This window comes from Carcharodon carcharias, chromosome 11 (genome assembly GCF_017639515.1).
Source record: "Carcharodon carcharias isolate sCarCar2 chromosome 11, sCarCar2.pri, whole genome shotgun sequence".
NCBI classification, from domain to species: Eukaryota; Metazoa; Chordata; class Chondrichthyes; order Lamniformes; family Lamnidae; genus Carcharodon; species Carcharodon carcharias.
Window position 1 is genome coordinate 42,971,382 of NC_054477.1, and position 26,022 is coordinate 42,997,403.

Below are 26,022 nucleotides of genomic sequence, written 5' to 3' on the forward strand. Positions count from 1 at the left end.
AAGATGGGATACTTCGAAGGTTATGGGAAGAAGTAAAGGTGGAAATTGTGGAGGCATTGGCCACAGCCTTTCAATCTTCCTTGGACACGGGGGTGATGCCAGAGGACTGGAAGATTGCAAATTTTACACCTTTGTTTTTCTTTTTAAAAAAAGGCGGGATAAACCCAACTACAGGCCAGTCAGTCTAACCTTGTTGGTGGAAAACTTATAGTGACAATTATTTGGGACAAGATTAATTAGCGAAGGAAAATTATGGGTTAATAAACAAAAGTCAGCACTGATTTGTTAAAGGAAAGTCATGTTTGACTACCTTAATCAAGTTCTTCAAAGCAATGGAGAAGATTGACGGGGGCTGTGCAGCTGATGTATATATGGTCTTCCAAAAGACATATGACAGTATCACATGAGATCTTTTAGCAAAATTGAAGCCCATTGGGAAAAGGAGCAATGGCAGTAACAACATATATTTATATTCAACCTTTAATGCAATAAAACACCCCAAGACACTTCACATGAGTGTTTTAAGCTAAAAATAAACACTAAATCACTTAAGGTGATATTAGGGCAAACATCAAACCTTGGTCAATGAGGTAGGTTTTAAGGAGTGTCTTAAAGGAAGAAAGTGCGGTTGAGAGGCGGAAACGGTGAGGGAGGGAATTCCAGAGTTTAGGGCTTTGGCAGCTGTACACACAGCCAACAAAAGGTGGTAACAATTAAAAGCAAGGGATGCTCAAGAGCATGGATGCAAATTGGATAAGAGACAGAAAGCAGACAGTAGTGTGAACAGTTGTTTAACCAGACTGGAGGTAAGTGTGCAGTGATGTTCCCCAGGGATCAGTATTAGGATCACTGCTCTTTTTGATATATATTCATGGCTTGGACTTGGGTACACAGGCATAATTTCAAAGTTTAAAGATGATTCAAAATTCAAATGTAGTAAACAATGAGGGTAAGAACAGGCTTTGGGGGGACTCAGACTGATAAAATGGGCAGAAACATTGCAAGTAAAATTTAAGGCTGCAAAGTGATATATTTTGGCAGAAAGAATGAGGAGAGGAAATATGAACTAAATCATACAATTTTAAAGGGGTGCAGGAACAGGGAGACCTGGGGGTGATAGTACACAAATCTTTGATGATGGCAGGATAAATTGAGGAGATTGTTAAAAAAACATAGGATCCCTGACTTTGTTAAAAGGGGAGAATACAATAGCAAGTAAGTTATGCTTTACCTTTATAAAAACACTACTTAGGCTTCTTCTGGAGTACTATATTCAATTCTGAGCACTACACTTTAGGATATCAAGGTAGGAGAGGGAGCAGAAGAGATTTACTAGACTGGTGCCAAAGATGAACTTCAATTACATGGAGAGTTTAAGAAACTGCAGTTGCCCTGCTTTAAACAGAAAACTCAAGGAGGAGATTTGATAGAGGTACTCAAAGTGACAAATGGTTTTACAGAGTAAATAAGGCGAAACTGTTTCCAGTGGCAGAAGGGTCTATAACCAAAGAACACAGATTTAAGGTTATTGGCAAAGGAATCGGGGCAACATGAAAAAAGTTAATTGTTGCAATCTGTAATATACTGCCTGAAAGATGATCGAAGCAGATTCATTTTTTTTTCTACAAGGCTATGGGAAAAGTAGACCAAGGGAATGGGATGAATTGAATGCTTCTACCAAAGAGCTGGCAGATACATAATGGGCCAAATGGTCTCCTATTATTATCATCGTTATAGAATTCACCTCTTGCCAAACTTACAAATAATGGGTTGACTTGGCATGGGTGACTGGAAATTAAAACAAGAAATCTCAATGCTCACTTTTGTGGACAATCAGCTTTAAAAATATTGCATGTTTTCACAGAATTACATAGAATATGGAACACAGAAAAACACCATTTGTCCCAAAAATCCATGCCAGCATTTATTCTCCACTTGAATCTCGACTCATCCTTCCTCATCCAACGATTAGCAAAACCTTCCATTCCCTTCTCCCTCATTTGCTTCCCATCAAATACATCTATATAGTTGCCCCAACAACTGTGTGATAGCAAGTTCCACATTGTTATCTCACTCCAAATAATCTTAGCCAACCATCTTATGAAAAAGTACTTCAGAAAGTTAAAATTTGCATTGCAGCCCAAACAAGATAGCCCCGCATCAGTGTCAGATCCAGTTATCTGGTTCCCATTTTAACCAGCAAAAGCTGATTCAAGTATATTAATACTTTAAAAAAAGTCCAATGTCAAAAGAATCTTACTTTTCCCTTTATGTATTACTTAATACAAAATAATTATGCATACCTAATGGATTCTGTGTCAATATGTACAGGTGCTATCCTCTCCAGGAGAAATTTCACCATTTCCAAAAATGGATTTGTGGGCTGTTTAGGGTTGCTTAGTTTTCGGGTTATTTCTCGCTGTACATAAAAAAACCCAAATTGTTATGCAAATAGAGAAACACATTGTTAGAAATTTTCAATCCATTCTAATATAATATAATTTCAGCGATTACCACGCATCCTTCCGCTTGTTTGCACGAACAATTTGGACTAACGAGCACATCTAGCTGGGATCTGATTCGCTCATCCTCTTCTAAAAACTGATCAAATTTCTTCATGAAATCCTGGGCTTTTCCTGGATCAGGCAGGTTTTCTGGCAACAGAATATTGTATTGAGCACAACTTGTTGATAGAATAATTGCATTGTCCATTCTTAGATGAGCAATGCTTTCTACACTTTTTCATGCTATTAAATGAATGCTACATTTTATACAATGCAGATGGCAAAAATATAGAATAGTACTTACTGGCAATTATCATCACTTTTGAGAATATCGCTTTGTCAGTGGGATCAGACTAGAATTTCAGACAAAATAGATTTTATTACATTTATGCACAGTTACAATAAAACTAGAGATTTATTTTCTAAAACTTTATCACATTTTTCAGCAATTAAAAAATAAACTAGTTGTGACTCCCATTTCCAGTTACTGGAGTAGCATTTCAGTGAAAAGAACTCATGTTGCGGAAGGTACAACATTCCTCCTCTTAGGTGGGCAGTAGTGTGGAAACAATGGGCAAGAGTTGGGTGTGTAGGGTATCAACATACAGGAGATAAACAAAAAAAAACAGACACAGGAAGATGCATCGACTGCAGCTATTTTTGTACATTAGTTCCAGTGGTCATTTGTTAATGATTAAGTTTTCTCTCAAAACTGAAAATCTCTTAACTTTAAAAAAAAACATCTTTTACTCATGCAGCACACATTTAAAAACACCAACAAATTCAAGATAAGACATCAATGGCATGGTGCGATAAAAAACAGCAAGCTGCCCAAGTAAGCAGAATTGAGAGGCTAAGTAGTTATCATGACTGTTTTTCTTATAACTGCATAACCAGTAGCTATTGAACTCTTTTACGCTTTGACTTCCAATCAAATTCTGACAGCCAGGAGAGAGGTCTATTCAAGAGTATTTATATGCATGCACAAATCTTCGCATCCAAGTATTAATGAGTGTTTTCAGGCACGGGTTATCTAAAAATGTTTAATTCTTAAAAGATGGTCTCAACATGCTTGACCCTTCCATTATTGCTAAATTATCAGGTCGCTTGTCTAACCTCCAGTACTGGATGAGCAGAAATTTCCTCCAATAAATATTGGGAAGAGTAAAGCCAGTGTTTTTGGTCCCCACTCCTAATTCTATTCCCTAGCTATGAACTCCATCCTCTTCCTGGAAACTTTCTGACATTAAGCTAGTCTACTCGCAGCCTTGGTGTCATATTTCACCCCAGGATGAGCCTCCAACCACATATTCATGCCTTCACCAAATCTTCCTATTTCCACCTCTGTAACATCACCCAACTTCGCCTACCTCAGTTTATTTGCTGATGAAACCCTCATTCTTACCTTTGTTACCTCTAGACTTCACTATTCCAACACATTCCGGCTGGTCTCCCCCATTCTACTCTCTGATCCAAAAGTCTACTGCACGTGTCTTAATTCTCTTCAAGTCTTGTTCACTTTTCACCCTTGTGCTCACTGACCTACATTGGCTCCTGGTCCTGATTTTAAAATTCTCAATCTTGATTTCAAAATGCTCCATGGCCTTGCCCCACCTGATCTGTGGAATCTCTTCCAGCCCCAGAACCCTCATATCTGGCCTCTTGAGCATCCCAGGTTTAATCACTCCTCTATTGATGTCCGCACCTTCGATTGCCTAGGCCTGAAGCACTAGAATACCCTCCCTAAACCTCTTCTTTTTACTTTCCTCCTTAAAACCTACCACCCTGACCAAGTTTTTGGTCATCTGACCCAATATCTCCTTCTGTGGCTTGGTGTCATATTTTGTTTCATAATCTTCTTGTCAAGTACCTTGAAACGTTTTATTATATTAAGCCTGTGATGTTTTATTATATTAAGAAACTGTATAAATTGTTGTAATGGTGAAAAAACCAGATTTGTTGCCCACCCTAATCACCCTGAGATAGAGTTGGTCAGCCTTCCCTGCAAATGCTGCAGTTTACAATGGTAGTCTCCAAGTTGGGAATTTAAAGGTATTCACATAGCAAAGTGAAGTTTGGCAGCAACGTATGTCCAAATCAGGTGTATAGCTTTTGATGATGGCGTTCCAATAGCATTGCTGCTCTTGTCTTAGCAGTAAATTTCATAGGAGAGGGAGGTACTGTTGAGCAGAATTTTGTTACTGCAGTGCATCGGTGAAAAAGAAGATATTAAGTTCAGTGGCAGAGGCAATAATCATGCAAACTGCATTGAGTTCAGTATCTACTGTGTGCATGAATTCCAGGGATCACTTGGTAATTCAGATTTGATACCGGACAGGAGTCAGACACGTAATCCAAGCAATGAGACACTATCAGAATCTCTCACACCACATTCCTTTTGGAGTCAGACCAGAAGCATGTCATGAAAATATAATAATTTTCAGAATATTGTGATTTACTGTAAAGGTAGGTTAATAGTGGGGTTTGGATGTGTGTGTTTGGTGGATTTAATTGAATTGGAGGTCTGGAGCTTTTCAGTTATCAAAATGGAAGCTGGGGTTGAAATGCTAAATATGTAAACATGGCTGAAGTTTTAGAATGTGAGGTATGAGGTACATTTGCTTTTTAGATAAATTAGGTTCACTTGAATTTCAAAGAGATGGTAAGATGTTACACCTAGCCATAAGAAGCTAAGCCAAACAGTGTGTTTACTTTTCCCAAAAGTTATTGATAATATAAAACTTTCATAGTTCTCATGTTGAGCGAAAAGTAAAATTGCAAAGGCATATCGGAACAATGGGAATTTGCATTCAAAGGGGAAATCTGTATAAAGGAGATGAGGTTGTGTGTAGGAGAGAAGGCGTTTTAAGACTTAAAGCAACTGTAAAACGCCTCCATCATCAAAGCCTCAAGCTGCTGTCTACAAGGAACCAAATCTGAGGAAAACTCTTTGAATTTGACTGTCTAGGGTGTGTGCTTTGCCTGGGTCTGTTTAAATCTGTGTGTTTTACTGTTGACTTAACAGAGTTGTAACTGGGAGTTTGATTAATTAGGGGATTTAGAAGTTGTCATAGTAGTAATTTGTAGATCAATGCATGTGCTTAAAATCATTTCTTCTATTAATAAAGGTTTAATTTAGTTTTGTAAGAAACCTAAAAGACTCGGTGGTCTTATTACTGCTGAATTCAAGGCATGCATCTCGAAATATACAAATTGCAAAACAGTTGTAGCAGTTGTTTCAAGTTTCCCATTGGGATTTGAGCAGTTTCGCATTTACCATCTGCTGTGCCATAGCAGACAGAATTTAGAAATTTAAAGAAATCTTGCAGCATTGTTAAAGCTTGCTAAAACAACACTACAACTGTATTTAAATGTCATTTGCCACTTATTTTTCCCTGCAGTTCCTTTATTCCTAATTCCACTTTTATTCACTATCTCAGTTTTAGATTAATGTCACTTTGTTAGGCAGTGGATCTTATGGGGAAATCACATGGTCATTCATGGAATTTGCAATTTCTCCAACTTCCATTGAAAATGATAAAAAGCAAAATACCGCAGATGCTGGAAATCTGAAAGAAAAACAGAAAACGCTGTTAAAACTCAGCAGGTCTAACAGCATCTGTGGTGAGACAGACAGAATTAACATTTCAAGTCCGTATGACTCTTTCTTCAGAGCTCTGAAGAGTCATATGGACTTGAAACATTAACTCTGTCTAGTCTCTCCACAGATGCTGTTAGACCTGCTGAGTTTTTCCAGCATTTTCTGTTTTTGTTCCATGGAAAATGGCTGGCTTTGGGACAGTGGTGCTAAATCAAGACAGTGGGCAGAGGTTTTGTGTACAGCTTATAAGTAGATATCTGTCAGGAACTTGGGGAGACCATATAATCAGCACATAAATCTTCAGAGCTATTGGTAGGTTCTTTAAAACCTGTGTGTAGTTTCTGTTAACAGTGTACAGTCCATAGGCACATTTACGGGCACCTGTCAAGTTCATTTGTAACAGCCTCTTTAAGAACACGTTTGAAACTACAGAGCTGTCAGAACTATAAATTGAGAGGAGGGGAATGTGGAACGAGACCTGGGTGTCCTCATACACCAGTCGTTAAAGGTAAGCACGCAGGTGCAGCAGGCGGTAAAGAAGGCAAATGGTATGTTAGCGAGAGGATTAGACTACAGGAGCAGGGATGTCTTGCTGTAATTATACAGGGACTTGGTAAGACCACACTTGGAATAGTGTGTGCAGTTTTGGTCTCCTTATCTGAGGAAGGATACTCTTGCTCTAGAGGGAGTGCAGCAAAAGTCTACCAGACTGATTCCTGGGATGGCGGGACTGACATATGAGGAGAGATTGAGTCGGTTAGGATTATATTCGCTGGAGTTCAGAAGAATGAGGGGGAATCCTCATAGAAACCTATAAAATTCTAACAGGACTAGACAGGGTAGATGTAGAAAGGATGTTCCCGATGGTAGGGGAGTACAGAACCAGGGGTCACAGTCTGAGGATATGGGGTAGACCATTTAGGACTGAGATGAGGAGAAATTTCTTCACCCAGAGAGTGGTGAGCCTGTGGAATTCGCTACCACAGAAAGTAGTCGAGGCCAAAACATTGCATGTATTCAAGAAGGAGTTAGATAAAGCTCTTAGGGCGAAAGGGATCAAAGGATATGGGGAGAAAGCAGGAGCAGGCTATTGAGCTGGATGATCAGCCATGTTCCTAAATGAATGGCGGAGCAGGCTCGAAGGGCTGAATGGCCTACTGCTCCTATTTTCGATTTTTCTATGTAAGTCCATTAATGAAATCTTTCAAACATAAATGGCAATGCAAATTAGTAGTTAGATCTTAAAATAACTCCAGGTGATATTTCAAATACAGTATGAACAAGCCAAAGATGTTGTGAAAACTTCAGATGAGAAACCTACAAAAATGAGATATCCAATTTCCATTTTGACAATCAGCAGTTTGGAAGCCTTGATAAGTCCTACGATGGAGCTTGGATGCATTATTTCCTAAATGAGTCAGACAGGCTTCCAACTCCCGTCAGGTGCTTTGTAAATTTTCAGCTGAACATTTAAAGACAGTATGCCATATGCCAGCGACAACCAAAGATTTGCCAGAGGGGGCTCGTCGGTGATAAATACGAAAATAAAAAGCAAATTTGCCTCAGCCAGAATGATATCCTGGATGATTTCTAGACAATATGCGCTACATTCGACTTGCACACTATTTTACCAGTGAAATTAAGATCGCCCAGTTTTAAAGTGCAAAAATATAGTTGTCTGAGCACAAGGAAGGAAAGGAATTTATCCTACATTCATAAAACATGCTGCTGGCAGAAAAAGGCTAAACAGCTCTGAGGAAACTCATTGTGAGGCTTTAGACAGAGACAAGTGAAAAGAACATGTCTGAAGAATAGCATCTAGGAAATTTAAGTTCTAGCATTTCAGCAAGTTTCAATATGCTGTTCTGAAGATGACAAAGTGATGGATTTTGTTGCAATTGTAATTCCATGACACCAAGGCATAAAAATGCTAGGAATTTAATTTTACTCCTGACTGGGCCTTATTCCACCAATTTGATGTAGGCTTCTTCATCAAACCCTTAAGGCTGACCAGGTTAGTAATAGTGCAAAGAGATAAAAACCTGGTCCACTCCTCCATCACCCCCTACTCCTCAACCCCCTCCTATGGCACCTCCCCATGCCCACGCAAAAGATGCAACACCTACCCCTTCACTTCCTCTCTCCTCACCGTCCAAGGGCCCAAACACTCCTTTCAAGTGAAGCAGCATTTCACTTGCATTTCCCCCAACTTAGTCTACTGCATTCGTTGCTCCCAATGCGGTCTCCTCTACATTGGAGAGACCAAACGTAAACTGGGCGACCGCTTTGCAGAACACCTGCGGTCTGTCCGCAAGAATGACCCAAACCTCCCTGTCGCTTGCCATTTTAACACTCCACCCTGCTCTCTTGCCCACATGTCTGTCCTTGGCTTGCTGCATTGTTCCAGTGAAGCCCAACACAAACTGGAGGAACAGCACCTCATCTTCCGACTAGGCACTTTACAGCCTTCTGGACTGAATATTGAATTCAACAACTTTAGATCTTGAACTCCCTCCTCCATCCCCACCCCCTTTCTGTTTCTTCCCCCTTCCTTTTGTTCTTTCCAATAATTTATATAGATTTTTCTTTTCCCACCTATTTCCATTATTTTTAAATCTTTTATGCCCCCCCACCCCCACTAGAGCTGTACCTTGAGTGCCGTACCATCCATTCTTAATTAGCACATTCGTTTAGATAATATCACCAACTTCAACACCTCTGTGTTCTTTTGTTTGTGACATCTTCTGATTATCTGCTCCTATCACTGCTTGCTTATCCCTACAACCACACAACAACCGCCCCCCCCCACCTCCAACCAAAACCAGCTTATATTTCACCCCACTCCTTGAATTCACCCACTTCTGCTGAAGGGTCATGAGGACTCGAAACGTCAACTCTTTTCTTCTCCGCCGATGCTGCCAGACCTGCTGAGTTTTTCCAGGTAATTCTGTTTTTCTTTTAATACTAGTGCAAGTTTATGTACCAAAGGTGAGCCTAACTGACACTGAGTGAGTCCATGCTCCTTGAAGGCAAGAAGGCACTGGGCTGAGATAAGGGCTGAGATAAGGTTATGGTTGCAGATTTGAGTCATGTTTGCCATCTCTGGCTCAATCTCAGTACCCTAGAACCAATACACTAAAAGGATAAGCCATAACAATCTAAGTCCTTCAATCAAAAGCATAAAAATTACATCATTCCACACTGCAAGATATGCACATGCTGATGGTGCCATTGCACTTCAATCCCATTACATGCACATAAAGCAGAAAAGTGTTGTACTTGCTTTTTGTTGTTTGTGCAGATCAAGTAAGTCACGTACATGATGCCTCAGCATGTTTTGACACTTCCACATTTCATTTAATGCTCTGTTAAAGATTAAGAACAAAAATAACAACATTAATTAGTTGACATCAATTGAACGATGGTACAATTCAATCAACCTTATTTTCATGGACATCAAAACACTATTAAAAAGGATGAATGAAATACATTTGATTTCACTCAGAAATACACAGAAGGTCACAAGAAATACCAAAGTAAGAAAAGGTCTTCGTCATATTAAGCCCAATCAATTCAGACTTTATGTCTAATTATTTGGTTAGCTCAATTTTGTACCATCCTTGAAAACAACCGCTCATTTCCAATTTCCCTTTCACTCCCAAGCTCTTGGGCATGTTGTCACCTCTAATATACATACCCATCTTTCCTGCAACACTAAATGAATGCCTCCAATCAGGTTTCTGCAGCCGTCACAGCACTGAAATAACCATACCAAAACTCTTAAATTGCATCCTATGTGATTGTGACCATAGTGCATTGCCCCTTCTCAATCTCTCTGCATTCTTCAAGATGGTCAAGCACACCTCCTCTGTCATTCAATTGAGTGAGATTACCCTCAGTTGGTTTCATTTTTGCTTATTCACTTGTAACCACAGCATCTTTGGCTTCTCTTCCAACTCTGATACTATTACCTCTGAAGTCCCCCAAATCCTCATATTTGCTGCCATTTGGCAACATTATCTGAATCACAGGAGTGTCACAGTGCAGAAGAGGCCCTTCAGCCCATCGAGTCTACACCGACACGTGAGAAACACCTGACCTACCTACCTACCTAATCCCATTTACCAGCACTTGGCCCATAGCCTTGAATGTTATGATGTGCCAAGTGCTCATAAAGGTGCTTTTTAAAGGGTGTGAGGCAACCCGTCTCCACCACCATCCCAGGCAGCGCATTCCAGACCGTCACCACCCTCTGGATAAAACAGTTCTTTCTCACATCCCCCCTAAACCTCCTGCCCCTCACCTTGAACTTGTGACCCCTCATGTCTGACCCTTCAACTAAGGAGAACAACTGCTCCCTATCCACCCTGTCCATGCCCTTCATAATCTTCTATACCTCGATCACAGTCTTCTCTGTTCCAACAAAAACAACCCAAGTCTATCAAACCTCTCTTCATAACTTAAGTGTTTCATCCCAGGCAACATCCTGGTGAATCTCTTCTGGTGCAATCATATCCTTCCTATAAAATGGTGATCAGAGCTGCACACACTACTCCAACTGTGGCCTCACCAAGGTTCTATACAACACCAACATGACCTCCCTACTTTTGTAATCTATGCCTCGATTGATAAAGGCAAGTGTCCCATATGCCTTTTTCACCACCCCACAAACATGTCCCTCCGCCTTCAGAGATCGATGGACACACACGCCAAAGTCCATTTGTTCCTCAGAACTTCCTAGTGTCATGCCGTTCATTAGACACTTCCTTGTCAAATTACTCCTTCCGAAGTGTATCACCTCACACATTTCAGGGTTAAATTCCATCTGCCACTTATCTGCCCATTTGACCATTCCGTCTATATCTTCCTGTAGCCCAAGACACTCAACCTCACAGTTAACCACCCAGCCAATCTTTGTGACATCCGGAAACTTACTAATCCTAATCCCCCACATAGTCATCTATGTCGTTTACATAAATGACAAATAATAGGGGACCCAGCACAGATTCCTGTGGTATGCCACTGGACGCTGGCTTCCAGTCACTAAAGCATCCTTCTGTCATCACCCTTAGTCTCTGACAACGAAGCCAATTTTGAATCCACCTTATCAAATTACCCTGTATTCCATGTGCATTTGACTTCTTTATAAGTCTCCCATGTGGGACCTTGTCAAAGGCTTTGATGAAATCCATAAAAATTACATCAACTGCACTACCCTCATCTACACACCTGGTCACCTCCTCAAAAAATTCAATCAAATTTGTTAGGCATGACATCCCTATGACAAAACCATGCTGACTATCCCTGATCAAACCTTACCTCTCCAAGTGCAGATACATTCTCTCCTTCAGAATTTTCTCCAACAGTTTCCCTACCACTGATGTGAGACTCACTGGCCTGCAGTTCGCTGGCTTACCTCTACAACCCTTCTTAAATAGCGGAACCACATTAGCTGTTCTCCAGTCCTCTGGCACCTCCCCCGTGGCCAGAGAGGAATTAAAAATTTGGGTCAGAGCACCTGCGACACAAATCATTTGGACCTGGAGATTTGTCCACTTTTAAGCCTGCCAACACCTCCAATACCTTGTCACTCCCTATATCAATTTGCTCAAGAACCTCGCAGTCTCTCTCCCCGAGTTCCATACCTTCATCCTAATTCTCTTGGGTGAAGACGGATGTGAAGTATTCGTTCAACACTCTACTGATGTCCTCTGGCTCCACCCATAGATTGCCCCCTTGGTCCCTAATGGGCCTTACTATTTCCCTGGTTATCTTCTTCCCATTGATATACTTATAGAATGTCTTGGGATTTTCCCTAATTTTACCAGCCAGGGATTTCTCATATCCCCTCATTGCCCACCTAATTGCTTTCTTAAGCTCCACCCTGCACTTTCTGTACTCCACTAATGCCTCTGCTGATTTGCTTCCCTCGTACATGCTAAAAGCCTCTCTTTTTCTTCACATTGTATCCTGAACATCTCTGGTCATCCATGGTTCTCTGGGCTTGTTATTCTTTCCTATCATCTTAGAGGGAACATGTTGAGCCTGTACATTCCCCATTTCCTTTTTTAAACACCCCCCCACTGCTCCCCTGTAAATTTCCCCAAAAGTAGCTGTTCCCAGTCTACCTTGGCCAAGTACTATCTTACTTTACTACAATCCACTCTCCCCCAATCCAAAACATTTTTTTTGCAACTTGTCTTATTTCTTTCTCCATAACAAGCTTAAATTGTAACGTGTTGTGGTCGCGATCACTAAAATGCTCTCCCACCATCACCTCAGCCACCTGTCTGTCTTCATTCCCCAGAATAAGGTCCAGCACTGCGCCGTCCCTTGTTAGACCCTCTACATATTGACCTAAAAATTCTCCTGTACACATTTCAAGAAATTCACTCCATCCAAGCCCTTAACACTATGGGCAGAAATTTCTGGCTGGCGTGCGGGTGGAGGAGCCTGCATGCCAGCGCTTAAAATGTCACGCAAGCATCCAGACATCAGCAAGCGGCATCGCGATATTTAGGTCGGCGGGTGCACTACGCAGTGGGACGCGCGCCCACCATTAATTAAAGGCCTCATTAAGGCCCTCAACTTGCCAATCGTTGACGATTTGAGGGACTCCTGCGAACTTCGGCTCAGCGCACGGGCCCAACGGGCAGGTGATTTTTTTTTTTTACAAACCTCATCCAGTGGCGGGATGAAGTTTGATAGCAGTTTTAAAAATGTTTAATAAAGTTTTTGTTTATTTCATTAACATGCCCTACCTTGTGTGACATTTTCACATGAGGGGGACATGTTAATGAATATTTTATTGTTCTATTTCTTATATTTGCCAGCCTTTCAGCGATCTCCCTGAGGCAGCACTTTGTGTCAGGGAGATGTGCGCTCTTTCACACACATGAACGAAAGAGCGCACTCTGACAGTTGGGGACCCCCACAGAGGAAGTGCATAGCAATTCCCGTCAGGTGGCCCGCTTAAAATGGCAGCGGGGCCAGTTTTGGTGGTGGCGATTGGCTGCCTGCCCTCCGAGCCGGTGGGGCCCGCCCTCCCATCAAGGGCAGAATTCTGCCCTATCGCTAAAATGCTCCCCCATCACCACCTCAGCCACCTGTCTGTCTTCATCCCCCAGAATAAGGTCCAGCACTGCGCCGTCCCTTGTTAGACCCTCTACATATTGACCTAAAAAATTCTCCTGTACACGTTAAGAAATCCACTCCATCCAAGCCCTTAACACTAAGTCTATCCTAATTAATGTTGGAAAAGTTGAAATCACCTAATATAATTACCCTATTATTATTGTTTTTACACACCTCCGCAAATTGTGCACATATTTGCTCCTCAATTTCCCGCTGACTATCTGGGGATCTGTAATAAACACCTGACAATGTGGGTGCCCCTTTTTTATTCCTAAGCTCTACCCACAAAGCTTCATTTGATGCTCCCTCCAAGATATCATCTCTCCTTACTGCAGTAACTAACTACTTAACTAATAATGCAATGCCTCCTCCTCTTTTACCCCCACTCCTGTCTCGCCTGAAGATTCTATGTCCCAGAATGTTGAGCTGCCAATCCTGCCCCTCCCCCAACCACGTCTCTGTGATGGCTACTATATCACAATTCCGCATGTCAATCCTCACCCTTAACTCACCCGTTTTACCTGTAATACTCCTGGCATTAAAGTAGAGGCCATCCAGCTTTGCCTTACTCCCTTGAAACTTAAATGTAGCTGTACTCCCTCTGACTTGATTGTTTTACTGTATTATGATGTGTCCCTATTCTGCTAACATTGTGTCCCCCTCCCGAATTAGTTTAAACTCCTCCCAACATGAGCAAACCCACCTGCAAGGACGTTAGTCCTGCTCTGGTTCAGATGTAGACCGTCCCGCTTGTAGAGGTCCCACCTTCACTAGAAACGGTCCCAGTGATCCAGGAGTCTAAAACCCTCCCTCCTGCACCAACTCTTAAGCCACATGTTTATCTGCCGCTATTCTCCTATTTCTGAGCTCGCTAGCACGTGGCACTGGGAGTAATCCAGAGATTACAACCCGAGAGGTCTTGCTTTTTAGTCTACTGCCTAACTCCCTGAATTCTTGATGCAAGGCCTCATCCCTCTTTCTACCTATGTCATTGGTACCAACATGTACCATGACCTCTGCCTTATTGCCTTCCCCCTTCAGGATGCCCTGCAGCCGTTCAGTGACATCTCAGACCCTGGCACCAGGGAGGCAACACACCATCCGAGAGTCACGCTGATGGCCACAGTAGTGCCTATCTGATCCCCTGGCTATAGAATCCCCTATTGCTATTGCTCTTCCTCTCATCCTCCCATCCTATGCAGACAGGCTGCTTGTGGTGCCAGAAGCTTGGCTCTGTCTGCACTCTCTGGAGGAACCAGCACCTTCATCAGCCTCCAAAATGGAATACCGATTTGTGAGCGGGACCCCAGGGGACTCCTGAACTACCTGCCTGTTTCTCTTGGACTGCCTGGCGGTCACCCATTCCCTTCCTTCCTGAAGTCCCTTCAGCTGTGGTGTGACCACCTCTCTAAACGTGCTATCCACGATGCTCTCAGACTCGCAGATGCTCCACAGTGTCCCCAACCGCGTTCCAGCTCTGAAACCCAAGCTTCCAGGAGCTGCAGCTGGACACATTTCCTGCACATCTGCTGGTCACAGGCACTGGAAATGTTCCCGGCTTCCCACATGGAGCATGGGGAGCACGCCACGGCTTTGAGCTCTCCTGCCATGACTTATCCCTTTAAATTAAACCTTTTAAATCAATTCCTCTAGGGCCCTTCTTTCCTGATCCTCGTTACTACAGAATATACAAACTATAAACCACAAAAAGACCTTATATTATAAGCGATAAAAGTAGTAAATACTTACCCGACTTTACCCACTACTTACCAGTCATTCCTTTCCCTTGTAGACTCTACTGATGCAGCAAGGCAAGACCACTCTCTGAAGATTTAAGGAGTTGAATAGCAAAGAAAAAAAATGCAAAGAGCACCTCTTCCCCTATGCACCGAATTCCCACTGTGCACCAAATTGTCAATACCCACACTCACTCTGGCTGTGTCTCATTCACAATGAGGTCTCTCCCCTGTTCGTGTGCAAGATCTAGTATTAGTTTTTATGTATACACTGATGGCACCTAATTCCATCTCTTAACAATCTCTCTTGACCCTTGCAATGTCTGTGTTGTCAGCCTTCTTGTCCAGTCCTGGATGAGCCACAATTTTCACATAGGACTGCATTTTCTGGGGCCCGCTCGCCAAATTATAAAATGACACGAGGTGACTTCGGGCATGTGTCCCAACATCACCGCGCATCATTCCAATCTTTAGTTCGGTGAGCACGCACCAGAGTCAGCTGCACAACCACCAAACTGTCAACAGCCACTTAAGGCCTTTAAAAAAGTAATTAACCCAATTAATGGACCTGCCCGTCCAACCTTAAGGTTGGTGGGCAGGCTAAGAGCCCAGGTGACCTTCAGAAAAAACATGAAACCTCATCCACGGGCGGGATGAGGTTTCATGAGGTATTTAAAATGTGTATAAAATTTTTAAATAAAAGTAAATTGACATGTCCCTGCCCATGTGGCAGTGTCACATGAGGGGATGTCAGGAATATTTTTTTCTCCCTTTCATAAAGCTTTTAAACTTGAGCTGAGCTCCCGGAGGCAGCACTTTGCCTCAGGGAGATTTGTGAGCTCTTTGGCGTGATGCGCGAAAGAGCGCACTCCCAGCTCAGGGAATCCCCCCCCCACCCACAAAGGGAGCGCACAGTGCTTCCAGCCGGATGTCACGCTGGGTGGGCCTTAAGTGGCCTGCCCACGTAAAATGGTGGCCCCCGGTGGGGAATCTGCCTGCCCGCACGCCCCCTCCCCGATGGGGGGAATGCCGCCCTTAAGGGAGACTGCAGCCATCACCTTCGACCCTGCCGCAAACTGTGGCCTCACTACTCATTCCATTCCTCCACCCAGCCACTGTTTCAAGTTGAACAGGTTTTTAAAGCCCTATCTGACCTCAAATTGAACTTCTGACCCCATACCCTCTCCAAAGACTTCCAAATCCACAGCATTACCCATGCCACCATTAACCAGTCCACCTGCTGCTTAAACATTCCTCCATGACTTGCTGACTATCAGACTTAATTGTGTTAATGCTCTCCTTAATTTAATTTCATCCAAAACATGTGCTATTTTGCACTAGGTTGTGTTCACCTGTCGCCCCCTGTGCTTGCTGACCTATATTGGCTCCCCAGTCCCACAACATCTCCCCTATAAAATTTTCATCTGTCCATTGAAATCGCTTCATGGACTCTCACCTTCCCATCTCTGCAATCTCTTCCAACTATGCAACTCTGAATTTTTCTATGTATCCTGCTATAACATCTTTAATAATTGTTCCTAACATTTTCCCTATGACAGATGTTAAGCTAACTGGTTTGTAGTTTCCTGCTTTCTGTCTCGCCCCACTTCTTGAATAAAGGAGTTACATTTGCTATTTTCCAATTTATTGGAACATTCTCCAAATCCAGGGAGTTTTGGAAAATTAAAATCAACCCATCCACTATCGCACGAGCCACTTCTTTCACGACCCTAGGATGAAGTCCACATGGACCCAGGATTTATCAGCACACAAGTCCAACAACTTGCTCAATACCACTTCTCTGGTGATTGTAATTTTCTTAAGTTCCTCCCTCCCTTTTCCTGATTTATAACTATTTCTGGGATGTTACTTGTATCCTCTATAGTGGAGGCTGATGAAAAATACTGGTTCAATTCATCTGCCATCTCCTTATTTTCCATTATTAATTCCCAGGCTCACCTTCTATGGGACCAACACTCACTTTTTTTTAAAAAACCCTCTTATTTAAATATCTATAGAAACTTCTACTATCCATCTTTATATTTCTAGCCAGCTTCCTCTAGTGCTCTAATTTTTCCTTCCTTATTGATCTTTACGTCATTCTTTGCTGTTATTTAGTTCTGAGTTTTGCAAGCACGTATTGGTTGAATATGGTCAGCATTCTGTTGCGAACAGCCAAAGGGACGTGCTGTTTGATTTGATCTGCCAGTCATTGGGACATATGGCCTACATACCTGGCATCACACTGGCACTGAAATTCATGTACCACGTTACTCATTTGTGTGGTAGGCAGAAGGTTTTTTTGGCTTAACACCACTCCTGTTGACACTACATAGTTGCAGCAGGAAATGGCAAGCTTGACATGTTGCTCAAATTTGAGATATTTTACCCTTCCAAGATAATTGGAGGTAGGTACTTCAGATTCAAAAGCGGTAGCCTGCCCAAGCCATTTGCTCACCGTGCAAGCTTGATGCCAAAATAGGGCGCATGAAAGCTATCCTTTGAGATAACAGCAACCCCAATCAGGCTCAGTGTATAGCGCATACTCACAAATAGACCTAAGGCCACCGCAGTTGGACCAGAAAAGTGCCCAGTCCACCTCAAATTGACCTGGAAGGTTGAGGTATCGCAAAAATTTGAGCAACAGGTGAGCTTGCCATTTCCTGCTGCTGCTATGCGTTGGCAACACAAATGAACATATGTCCCAGTGGCTGGCAAATCAAATCAAACAGCACAGCTCTTCAGCTATTGGCAATAGAGAGAGTACTGAATGTACTCAACTAACTCATGCTTGCAAAATTCAGAACATAATGTCTAACGTTAGATATGATTCCGCGATTAGGCAGAATTTGCTGAACAATCCTGGGTGAGCTAAGAATTACATTAGCCACCAATTTAAGCTTATCAGCCGGACTCGCAACATAGCTCACTTATGCTTACCAGAAGCTACATATATTCAAATGCAGAGACCTGTCCTCTGCAAGCAAGCAAGAAAGGAATATGTCCAGACATTGGACCTTTTTTGAATAAACAAAACCATGGGGAATATTAGCTCCCTGGTGCATTCACCATGGCAACGTCTCAACCAATAAGGGCTGACTTGCCAACCAATCAGCACCCTTTCTCTCATGCAGTATAAATCATTGTTCCCTTTGAAATTAGGCACTCTTGCATTTGTCCTGTTGAGTACAAGAAAAAATGCTTCAACAGCATGTCTCTTTTTTTCAACATAAAAGAAAATAAGCTGCTTGGGAAACCAACACTGCTGGCCAGTGTTTTACAAGTAGTACTTTTTCCATTTATCAACACGCTCTGTCTGCTGATACCAAACAAATAATCATCATTATGCTGTGTCTTAATGTGACATTCATGAAACTAAATTTTATCTGTGACCAGTATTCCTCTGCACAATGAGAAGCTGCAGTATTGATAACTTCAAATGTAAAAGAAAACTATTAAGCAGAAAGTGTCGTTTGAATCTACATTGTTGAAGGTAGCAAGGCAAGTTGGGAAAGCAATTAAAAAGCATAGGGAATCCTGGGCTTTACAAGAGTAAAAAATAAGAAAATCATAAAGAGCCTCTATAGAACATTGGTTCAACCACAACTGGAGTACTGCGTCCAATTCTGGGCACTGTTTTTTTAGGAAGGATGTGAAGACCTCAGAAAGGACACAGAAGGTATTTATGAGAATGGCTTCAGGGATGAGGGCTTCAGTTATGCAGATGGATTGGAGAAGCTTGTTCTCCTTAGAGCAAACAAGGTTGAGAGAAGCTTTGATGGAGGTGCTCAAATCATGAGCAGTCAAGATAGTAGATAGGGAGAAACTGCTCCCATTGGCGCAAGGGTCTTGTACTAGAGGACACTGTTTTAAAGTGATTGGCAAAAGAACCAAAAGACAGCATGAAGACTAGCTTTTTGTTAAAATGCTGCAAATGGTATGAAGAATAGCTTTTGTTTTCAAAAACGCAGCAAGTGGTTAAATTCTAGAATGTACTGCCTGAGAGTATGGTGGAGGCAGGTACAGTTTTGGCTTTTAAAAGGGAATGAGATAAGTACATGAAAGGGAAAATAAATTGCAGTTCCAGAGGGGAAGGGCAGGGGAGTGGGATTAGTTGGAATGCTCCTGCAGAGCCCTGGCACAGGCTTGACAGGTAGAATGGCATCTTCTGTCTATAATCATTCTACAATTGCTAAAAATTACAAAAAATATGAAGTTTTCTAAACTGCAATTTAAAAATACACAGGTCCTGATTTTATTCTTCTCATTTACTCATCGTTCCCACCACCTCCCCAGCAAGTCAGTTCAGGAAGACTAGACCAAAAGTGCACTCCAATTTACAAAAAAAATGAATAAATTTTGGCAACATGAAATTCTTAATTCTAACGTGAAGGGAATCAATGCAAATATGGTTTCTTTTCTGATAAGAAACAAACCTAATTCTGACCTATGTCACATTATTTTAAAAGCTTTTGTGATGATTCAGGTTATTAGTTTTGGTCAAGTAATACCAAACACAGGTGGGTGCCAGAAATCTCTCATCCGAGACCGCATCCAAAAGATTCCAGTGGCCAAAGATAAATACAGGAAACAAAATTAATCAAGTACACTTCTGCATCTCTGTCCGGTGCTGTTCACTAGTCTTTTTAAAATATAAACAAAATAGTGCTGCAAGCACTAGAGCATTCCCATTATGATAGGTAACATTTTAGAAATCAACAACAATTTTTAATTACAAGACCAGTCATCAACAGATTTCTGCTAATTCTAATTCTCTCTCCCATCCCATTATAGGTTACAATGCAACACTGCTGATAATGTTAATAAGGCATTGAAATTTCAGCATAGCTATCACCATGCAATAGACGTGCAAAATTCCCAACGATGGTGGAACTAAGAGCACCACAAAGTGTCAATTCCATAGTGGAGGTCAATGTTCTACAAACTCCATACGTAGCTGAGAATTTTCCAACAACTAATGGCTATATTAAACTGAAGTACAAGAAAACTTATTTTAAAAACGTAGTTAAGAGATTTCACTCAACTTTTGGACAACCGGCAGCCTCGATGTCTCAGGAGAATTTTTACAGTGAAATTACTTTTACAATTCAGGCTTTTTTCAAACTGATGGTCTATCAATGATCACAATAGATTCTTCTTAATCAAGCTGTGTCCTTTCATCACTGTAAGCATACCTCTTAGATGTAGCCTTTAGTGGTGGTGGTAGTTATTCAGCTTGGAGTTAAACAACATTGTTTAAGCGGTGGGCTCACCATGTTTACAACACTAAAACTGTCTCGCTTGTTCAGATGGCAGAAACATTTTCTATATAAAGTTAAAATCTCGAGAGCCGAGTATGCCAGCATTTGAATTAGCACTGTATCACTGCATGGTCATATAAAGAGAAAATGTGGTTTCTTAAAAGCTAAGACAGGTAAAGTGATGACAATGAAGGACTCCTGCAACAGCAAAGAAAGCTAGAATTACATAGATAGCATTCAGTCAAAAAAATATGAAAACTTACTTTACGGCATTGGTGTCCAGGGTTGCATAAAGATAGTACAAACACTTCATCCTTTCTGAAGTCTCCAAATTGTGAGGCACCATGTACTGCGCAAATATCCTTTCAACAAGTAATCTGTCGGTTAGAATTCAAAATTAAGAATTTAATGCCACTTTAGTTTGGTTTTAACGCTGATCAACCGAAGTCTGTATTCAAGTGTGGTATAAAAAACACAACAAAAGCAAGTAAAATCAGTTAACACTTTGAAAGCAGTAATTGCTTTTGAGCTCAGCCACTCAATAATATTGCCAAAACAATTATAGTAACCAATTGTGCACAGGAGAAGTCACTCTTCCAATCCAAGAGCAAATTTATTTGGATAGGGATGTATATTAGATCCTACAACATTGATCATTTTGAACCATCCAAAAAATAAAACCACATTCCATCACTTAATCCATGGGAAAATATTTTATTATACTATTCTTCAACATATTTCACGATGGTTGATTGGTTGTGCACTACAGTATTCCAATGAATCAAAGAATTTAGATTGCAATAAAAAAGGTAAAGTAGATTTATGAAACTATTTCAAAATGGAGCAGGGTGAATATTTTAATCTTCATCCTTACAGTACTGGATTTTGTATTTTTCTTTTAATTATCACTGATCTACATTGTTATGGCATGGCTGATGGTAAATGCCGAGCTACCCGAAACCCAGAGGGAGACTTGAAATAGCTGCCAAAACGTTTTTTTTTGCCATTTGTATAGTATGAGGAGAGGGTCTGAAATCAGGAAATGATGTCCCCAACTACTTCTGATGATTTTATAGTAAACATTAAACACAATTACACTTAAAGAATGGCTTCACACAATAAACTGCGCTCTATAATGGTTCCACAAGATCTTAACTACCCTCAGGAGCTAACCTTCCCCTTTTCTGTTCAGCAACTATCTTTATAGATTTTCAAAATCTCTCAAATTCCTGTAATTTTTTTACCACACACTGCTTTTTTTCCCTTGGGGTGTCCTCTGAGGCTGACAGCAACTGGGTCTTCAGTTCTGGCCTTGATCACACTGTCTTCTTAGAGTTCTGCCTAGCTATCCTGCTGTCTTCTGGGAGATCTGACCAGCTACTCCTACCTTGGCATTAGTATTTCCTAAATGCATTCCTTCCCTTTGATCTCTCTATTGTCTCAACCAGTCTCTTCAGAAATGCTTTCTTCCCAGCTTAAGCTTGTTTCATTACCCTAGCTCTTAAGACTTGTATAAACAAACTTACCGTATCTTTACCTTACACCTTTTACAACCTGTCTATGTTCCCCTTTTAACTAAAACAACTCAATTCAAAAACACTCCTGTCATTGCTTTATGTAAAATTCTGATTGATGTTCCTCTTATTACATTAACATAGCAAAACCACTTCTTACTGTTGGTTTTAGACTTGTGCAGTCACTCTGGCTCTTACTCCAATTACCATATTTACACCCCCAACAATCTGTCTTCCAGTACATAAGAAAAATGATAGGGTTATTGACAGAAAAAAAAATACAATTTCTTATTTTCTTGACAACGTAAGGGAACCACTGGGACAACTAACATAAGGGAGACCTCCAAAATGGCATGCCATAAAATCTCAATGGTAAGTAATTTACATTAAGAGGATATAATGAACATGCAAGTTCCTTTAAAAGCTTTTGGACACCAACTACCACTCTCCAACTGATGTTGAGCCAAGTAGTTCCCATTTTCATCTCTGCACATGATTAGAGTCCAAGTAATTCATGCTAGCACTATAATTGTTTCCAAAGTTTTGACTTTCAAATTTGATTTATATGTGAAAAAGATAATTATTCACAAAAAATGAATGGATTTGCCCTGGTGGTTGCTGAGTAAAGATGACATTGAATATAGAAAAAAAACTGCAGAAGTCCCAAGTTCAACTGACAGCTGAATGATTCATGCAGTACCAAGAATACAAATTATAAAAACTTCGAAAAAATTGCGAGCTGCATTTCATTTCAATATCTTTAATTTTGAATCATCAATTTTCAGTGTAAAAAATCACTCAAACCCAAATGGATGAGGCTATTATCCATTTGATTTTTAAAGTATGATTATTTTGATAACAATGACCACAATTGAGTGCTCAAGAATTATGCTTAAGAATACAAGGGCAACAAAATATAAATGTAGGGAAGTAACAAATGAAACACAATGAAGAATATCCATTGCAACCAGAAAGATTTATACCAAAGGGAAGGTGCAATGGCAACAAGCTTCTTTAATGATAACCTTAACATAAAAAATATTTCATGGTATTTCACAGACAGGTGTAAGGAAAGTGGAACCATGACCAAAGGGAGGGGATTGAGAACAGCAACAAAATGCCTGATTGATCACTCGGGTTTCAAGAAGCTTTGAAGGAGGCAGAAATGGTGAGGTTTAGAGAGGAATTCCCAGAGGACTACAGTGGTCGAAGATCCTGCTGCTACAAGAGGAAGGGTGCACAAAAACAAGAATCAGAGGAACTTGGATAAGGATGGATGCAATAAAGAGTTCCTATTTATGTATATTTCAAACAGGACTGTTTGTATATACTTCCATCTCTTGCTTGAATAATGACAGTCCTCCCAAGATTTGCCGCCTTTCTGTTCACCCTTCCTCTACCCTTGTTTTTATTTTCTCCTCCAAGTATGCATCGGAATGTGAACTTAACAGGTTGAATTGCAAAAAGAGAGCGGAATATTTTACATTTAAATGGTGTTTGGTGACAGGTAGCCAATGTAGGTCAAAGGGCAGGAGCAATGAGCAAATAGAACATAGCATGGGACAAGATACACACATCTGAGTTTTGGACAAATTAGGACTTCATGAAAGGTGGCAGATAAGACGACAGTCAGGAGAGCATTGCTGTCAAGTTCAAAGGTGGCAAAGCCAAATACAGAAATTTCAGCAGCAACAGGGATAATAATGCAAAGGTGGTGGTAAATAGTCTTTGTGGTGGAGATATGGGAACTGAAATTCAGCTCAGAGTTGAATAGGATGTGAAATTGTGAATGGTCTCCTTCAGTCCAAGTCAGTAGTTGGAGAGGGTAATAGGAACAGGAGGAGTCTATTCCATACCTTCAACCAATTCTGCCGTTTAATAAGGTTTTAGCTATTCTGTAGCCCAACTCTATAAAACCACCACTGATCCTTGTCCATCAATAACTACCCAAAAACAATCTGAGTCTTAAATTTTAATTGGTCCAGCAGCCAGCCTTTTAAATCAATGGACGGAATTGTCCACTGGCATTGGGCCTGAGCGGACAACATGGCAAGATGGCCAAAAATCAATTTCACAACATCATGAAACCAGTTTGCGATAATCCGCTCGGCCTGCCATCGGATGTCAGGAACTGCAGCCCACCATCAGATGTCAAGAACCTCAGTGTAATACATCAGCATATCATTATAAGGCCAGCCAGCCAGAATCACAAACCCACCCCCACCTCGCCAACATGTTTCACAGGAGCATATAAAAGGTTTGCACTTGCAGGCTGCGCTTTCAGGGGAACTGGGAGGTGAGTGCAATGTAACTATGCAGAGCGCTCACGAGGAACGCCTGTTGGACTTCAAGATTGAGGCACATGAGGGAAGGGGGGCAAAGGCTGCCCTGCAGTTGAAGGTAGCGCTCCAGCATGTGTGGGGTGGGGAGAGAAGTGGCCACGCACTAGGAATATTTTGTATAAAAGTAACCATTCCTCTGCAGCTGAGACAGTTCAGGCGCAGCCACATTGATATGATTGGAGTTGGGCCTTTAGCTTATTTGCCATTCAAACCAATGCAGAGGCAGCAAAATGCCACCAAGTGCTCCAGAGCTTTCACCCCTTGGGCACAGACTGCAAACTAATAAGCGTTTTAGTGGACTGCAGAACAGTTGGACAACCAGGCATGCTGTACAACCTCCTTGCTAAAGCTGACCATGGAGCAGTCACTGGTAGAGGTGCTCACAGCTCCATGCAACATCATCATCCCAGTGTAGACCAGTCTCCACCATGGTTCAAGCTAACAGTGCAGCTTTCAGCACGGGTTAGGAAAAGGCCTGCACCTGAGCTGACAGCACAGCATGCAGTCCAATGGACAAAGCTGCCACCAATCAGCAGGGTGGAATGGGGTGAAGGAAGGTGGGGTTTTAGACAGCCACACAGCGCACTAATCTCTGGCCATCCAAATGGTGGCCAGCACTCTCCAGGGTGCATTAAGGGGCCTTCAGACTTAACCAACGGAGGTTCTTAGTACACCCATGCTAACCCACACGTCTCTCTCTTTCATCCTGCAAGAAGAGTACATCTGGATTGTAGAGCCTGGTGAAATAGCAGCATGCCCCATGGCGTCCAGAGAACAAAAGATAATGGAGAAGGGAGCAACTGAAGCGCCTATGTGCGCAGAGGGAGGAGCAGCAACCTCTGGAATGAGGGGCGGCTGGACGATTCCACCCATTGGCTTAAAAGGCTGGCTGCTGGGCCAATTAAAATTTAAGACTCATTCTTTTTGGGTAGTTATTGATGGACAAGGATCAATGGTGGTTGCCAAAGAGCCATAGCTAGTCAGCGCCTAGCTAGAACCAAGGTCTACAAATGCCACCTTTCCTTCCTGCAGATCACCGAGAACCAATATTGCCAATGACTGCGTATGTCTACGGAACTGGTCAGTCACATCTGCCAGCTACTGCAGGATTTGGTGCCACATCGACATGGAGGGCATCCACTGCCAATGGCCATAAAAGTGACAGCAGCGCTTAATTTCTACACCAGTGGCTCCTTTCAGGACTCCACAGGTGACGTCTATGAGATATCAAAAGCCTCCAGGCACAAATGCATCCATGAGGTCCTGGAATGCCAACTTCACGAGGGCACACAACTTTGTGCAATTCGCCTGGGACCAAGAGAGCCAAGATGCAAGAGCAACCGGATTTCCCCAGGTCTCAGGTTTCCCACAGGTGCAGGGGGCCATTGACTGCACTCATGTGGTGCTCAGATCTCCGTTGCAACACGCGGTCAACTCCGTCAACCACAAGTTGGCATGTGACTACCACAACCGCATCCTGCAGGTCTGCGCAAGGTTTCCAGGGAGTGTGTATGACTCCTACATTCTCAGTTGGTCACAGATCCCTGACGTCTTCCAGGGTCCACAGAGGCTGCAGGGATGGCTCCTCGACGACAAGGGCTGATGACACCCTTGCGGCAGCCTCATGCTGCAGAAAAACGAAGGTATAATGAGGCTCATGGTGCGTCGCACAACTTTGTGGAGCTCTGAAATATAATCCACAGAGGGTGTCATGCATCATCATCGCCTGCTGCATCCTTTACAACCTGGTGCTGCAATGGGAGAGGAGCTGGCTGAGGAGTAGATGTGCTGGAGGTCTCCAATGAGGAGGACGTCAATGGTGAGGAGGTTCTCAAAGGCAACGATGACCACAATGAGGTCCTTGTACTGGCCAGACGAGGCAGGCGCGCTCGGGAGGCCCTCATAGCTGCTAGATTTGAGGATGATGACA

At 42.0% G+C, this 26,022-nt stretch overlaps 1 protein-coding gene across 3 annotated transcripts in view; it reads right to left on the reverse strand.

Moving 5' to 3' along the window:
* The window catches only part of pds5b (PDS5 cohesin associated factor B), a 260,439-nt gene that overhangs the window by 92,638 nt on the left and 141,779 nt on the right, over window positions 1-26,022 (reverse strand). For all 3 annotated transcript variants that reach the window (XM_041198849.1, XM_041198850.1, XM_041198851.1), the window contains exons 13-17: window positions 20,500-20,613; window positions 9,389-9,470; window positions 2,809-2,857; window positions 2,515-2,654; window positions 2,304-2,419 (exon numbers count right to left, since the gene is read on the reverse strand). In XM_041198849.1, coding sequence (XP_041054783.1) covers window positions 2,304-2,419; window positions 2,515-2,654; window positions 2,809-2,857; window positions 9,389-9,470; window positions 20,500-20,613 — 501 coding nt within the window. The remainder of the gene's footprint in view (window positions 1-2,303; window positions 2,420-2,514; window positions 2,655-2,808; window positions 2,858-9,388; window positions 9,471-20,499; window positions 20,614-26,022) is intronic.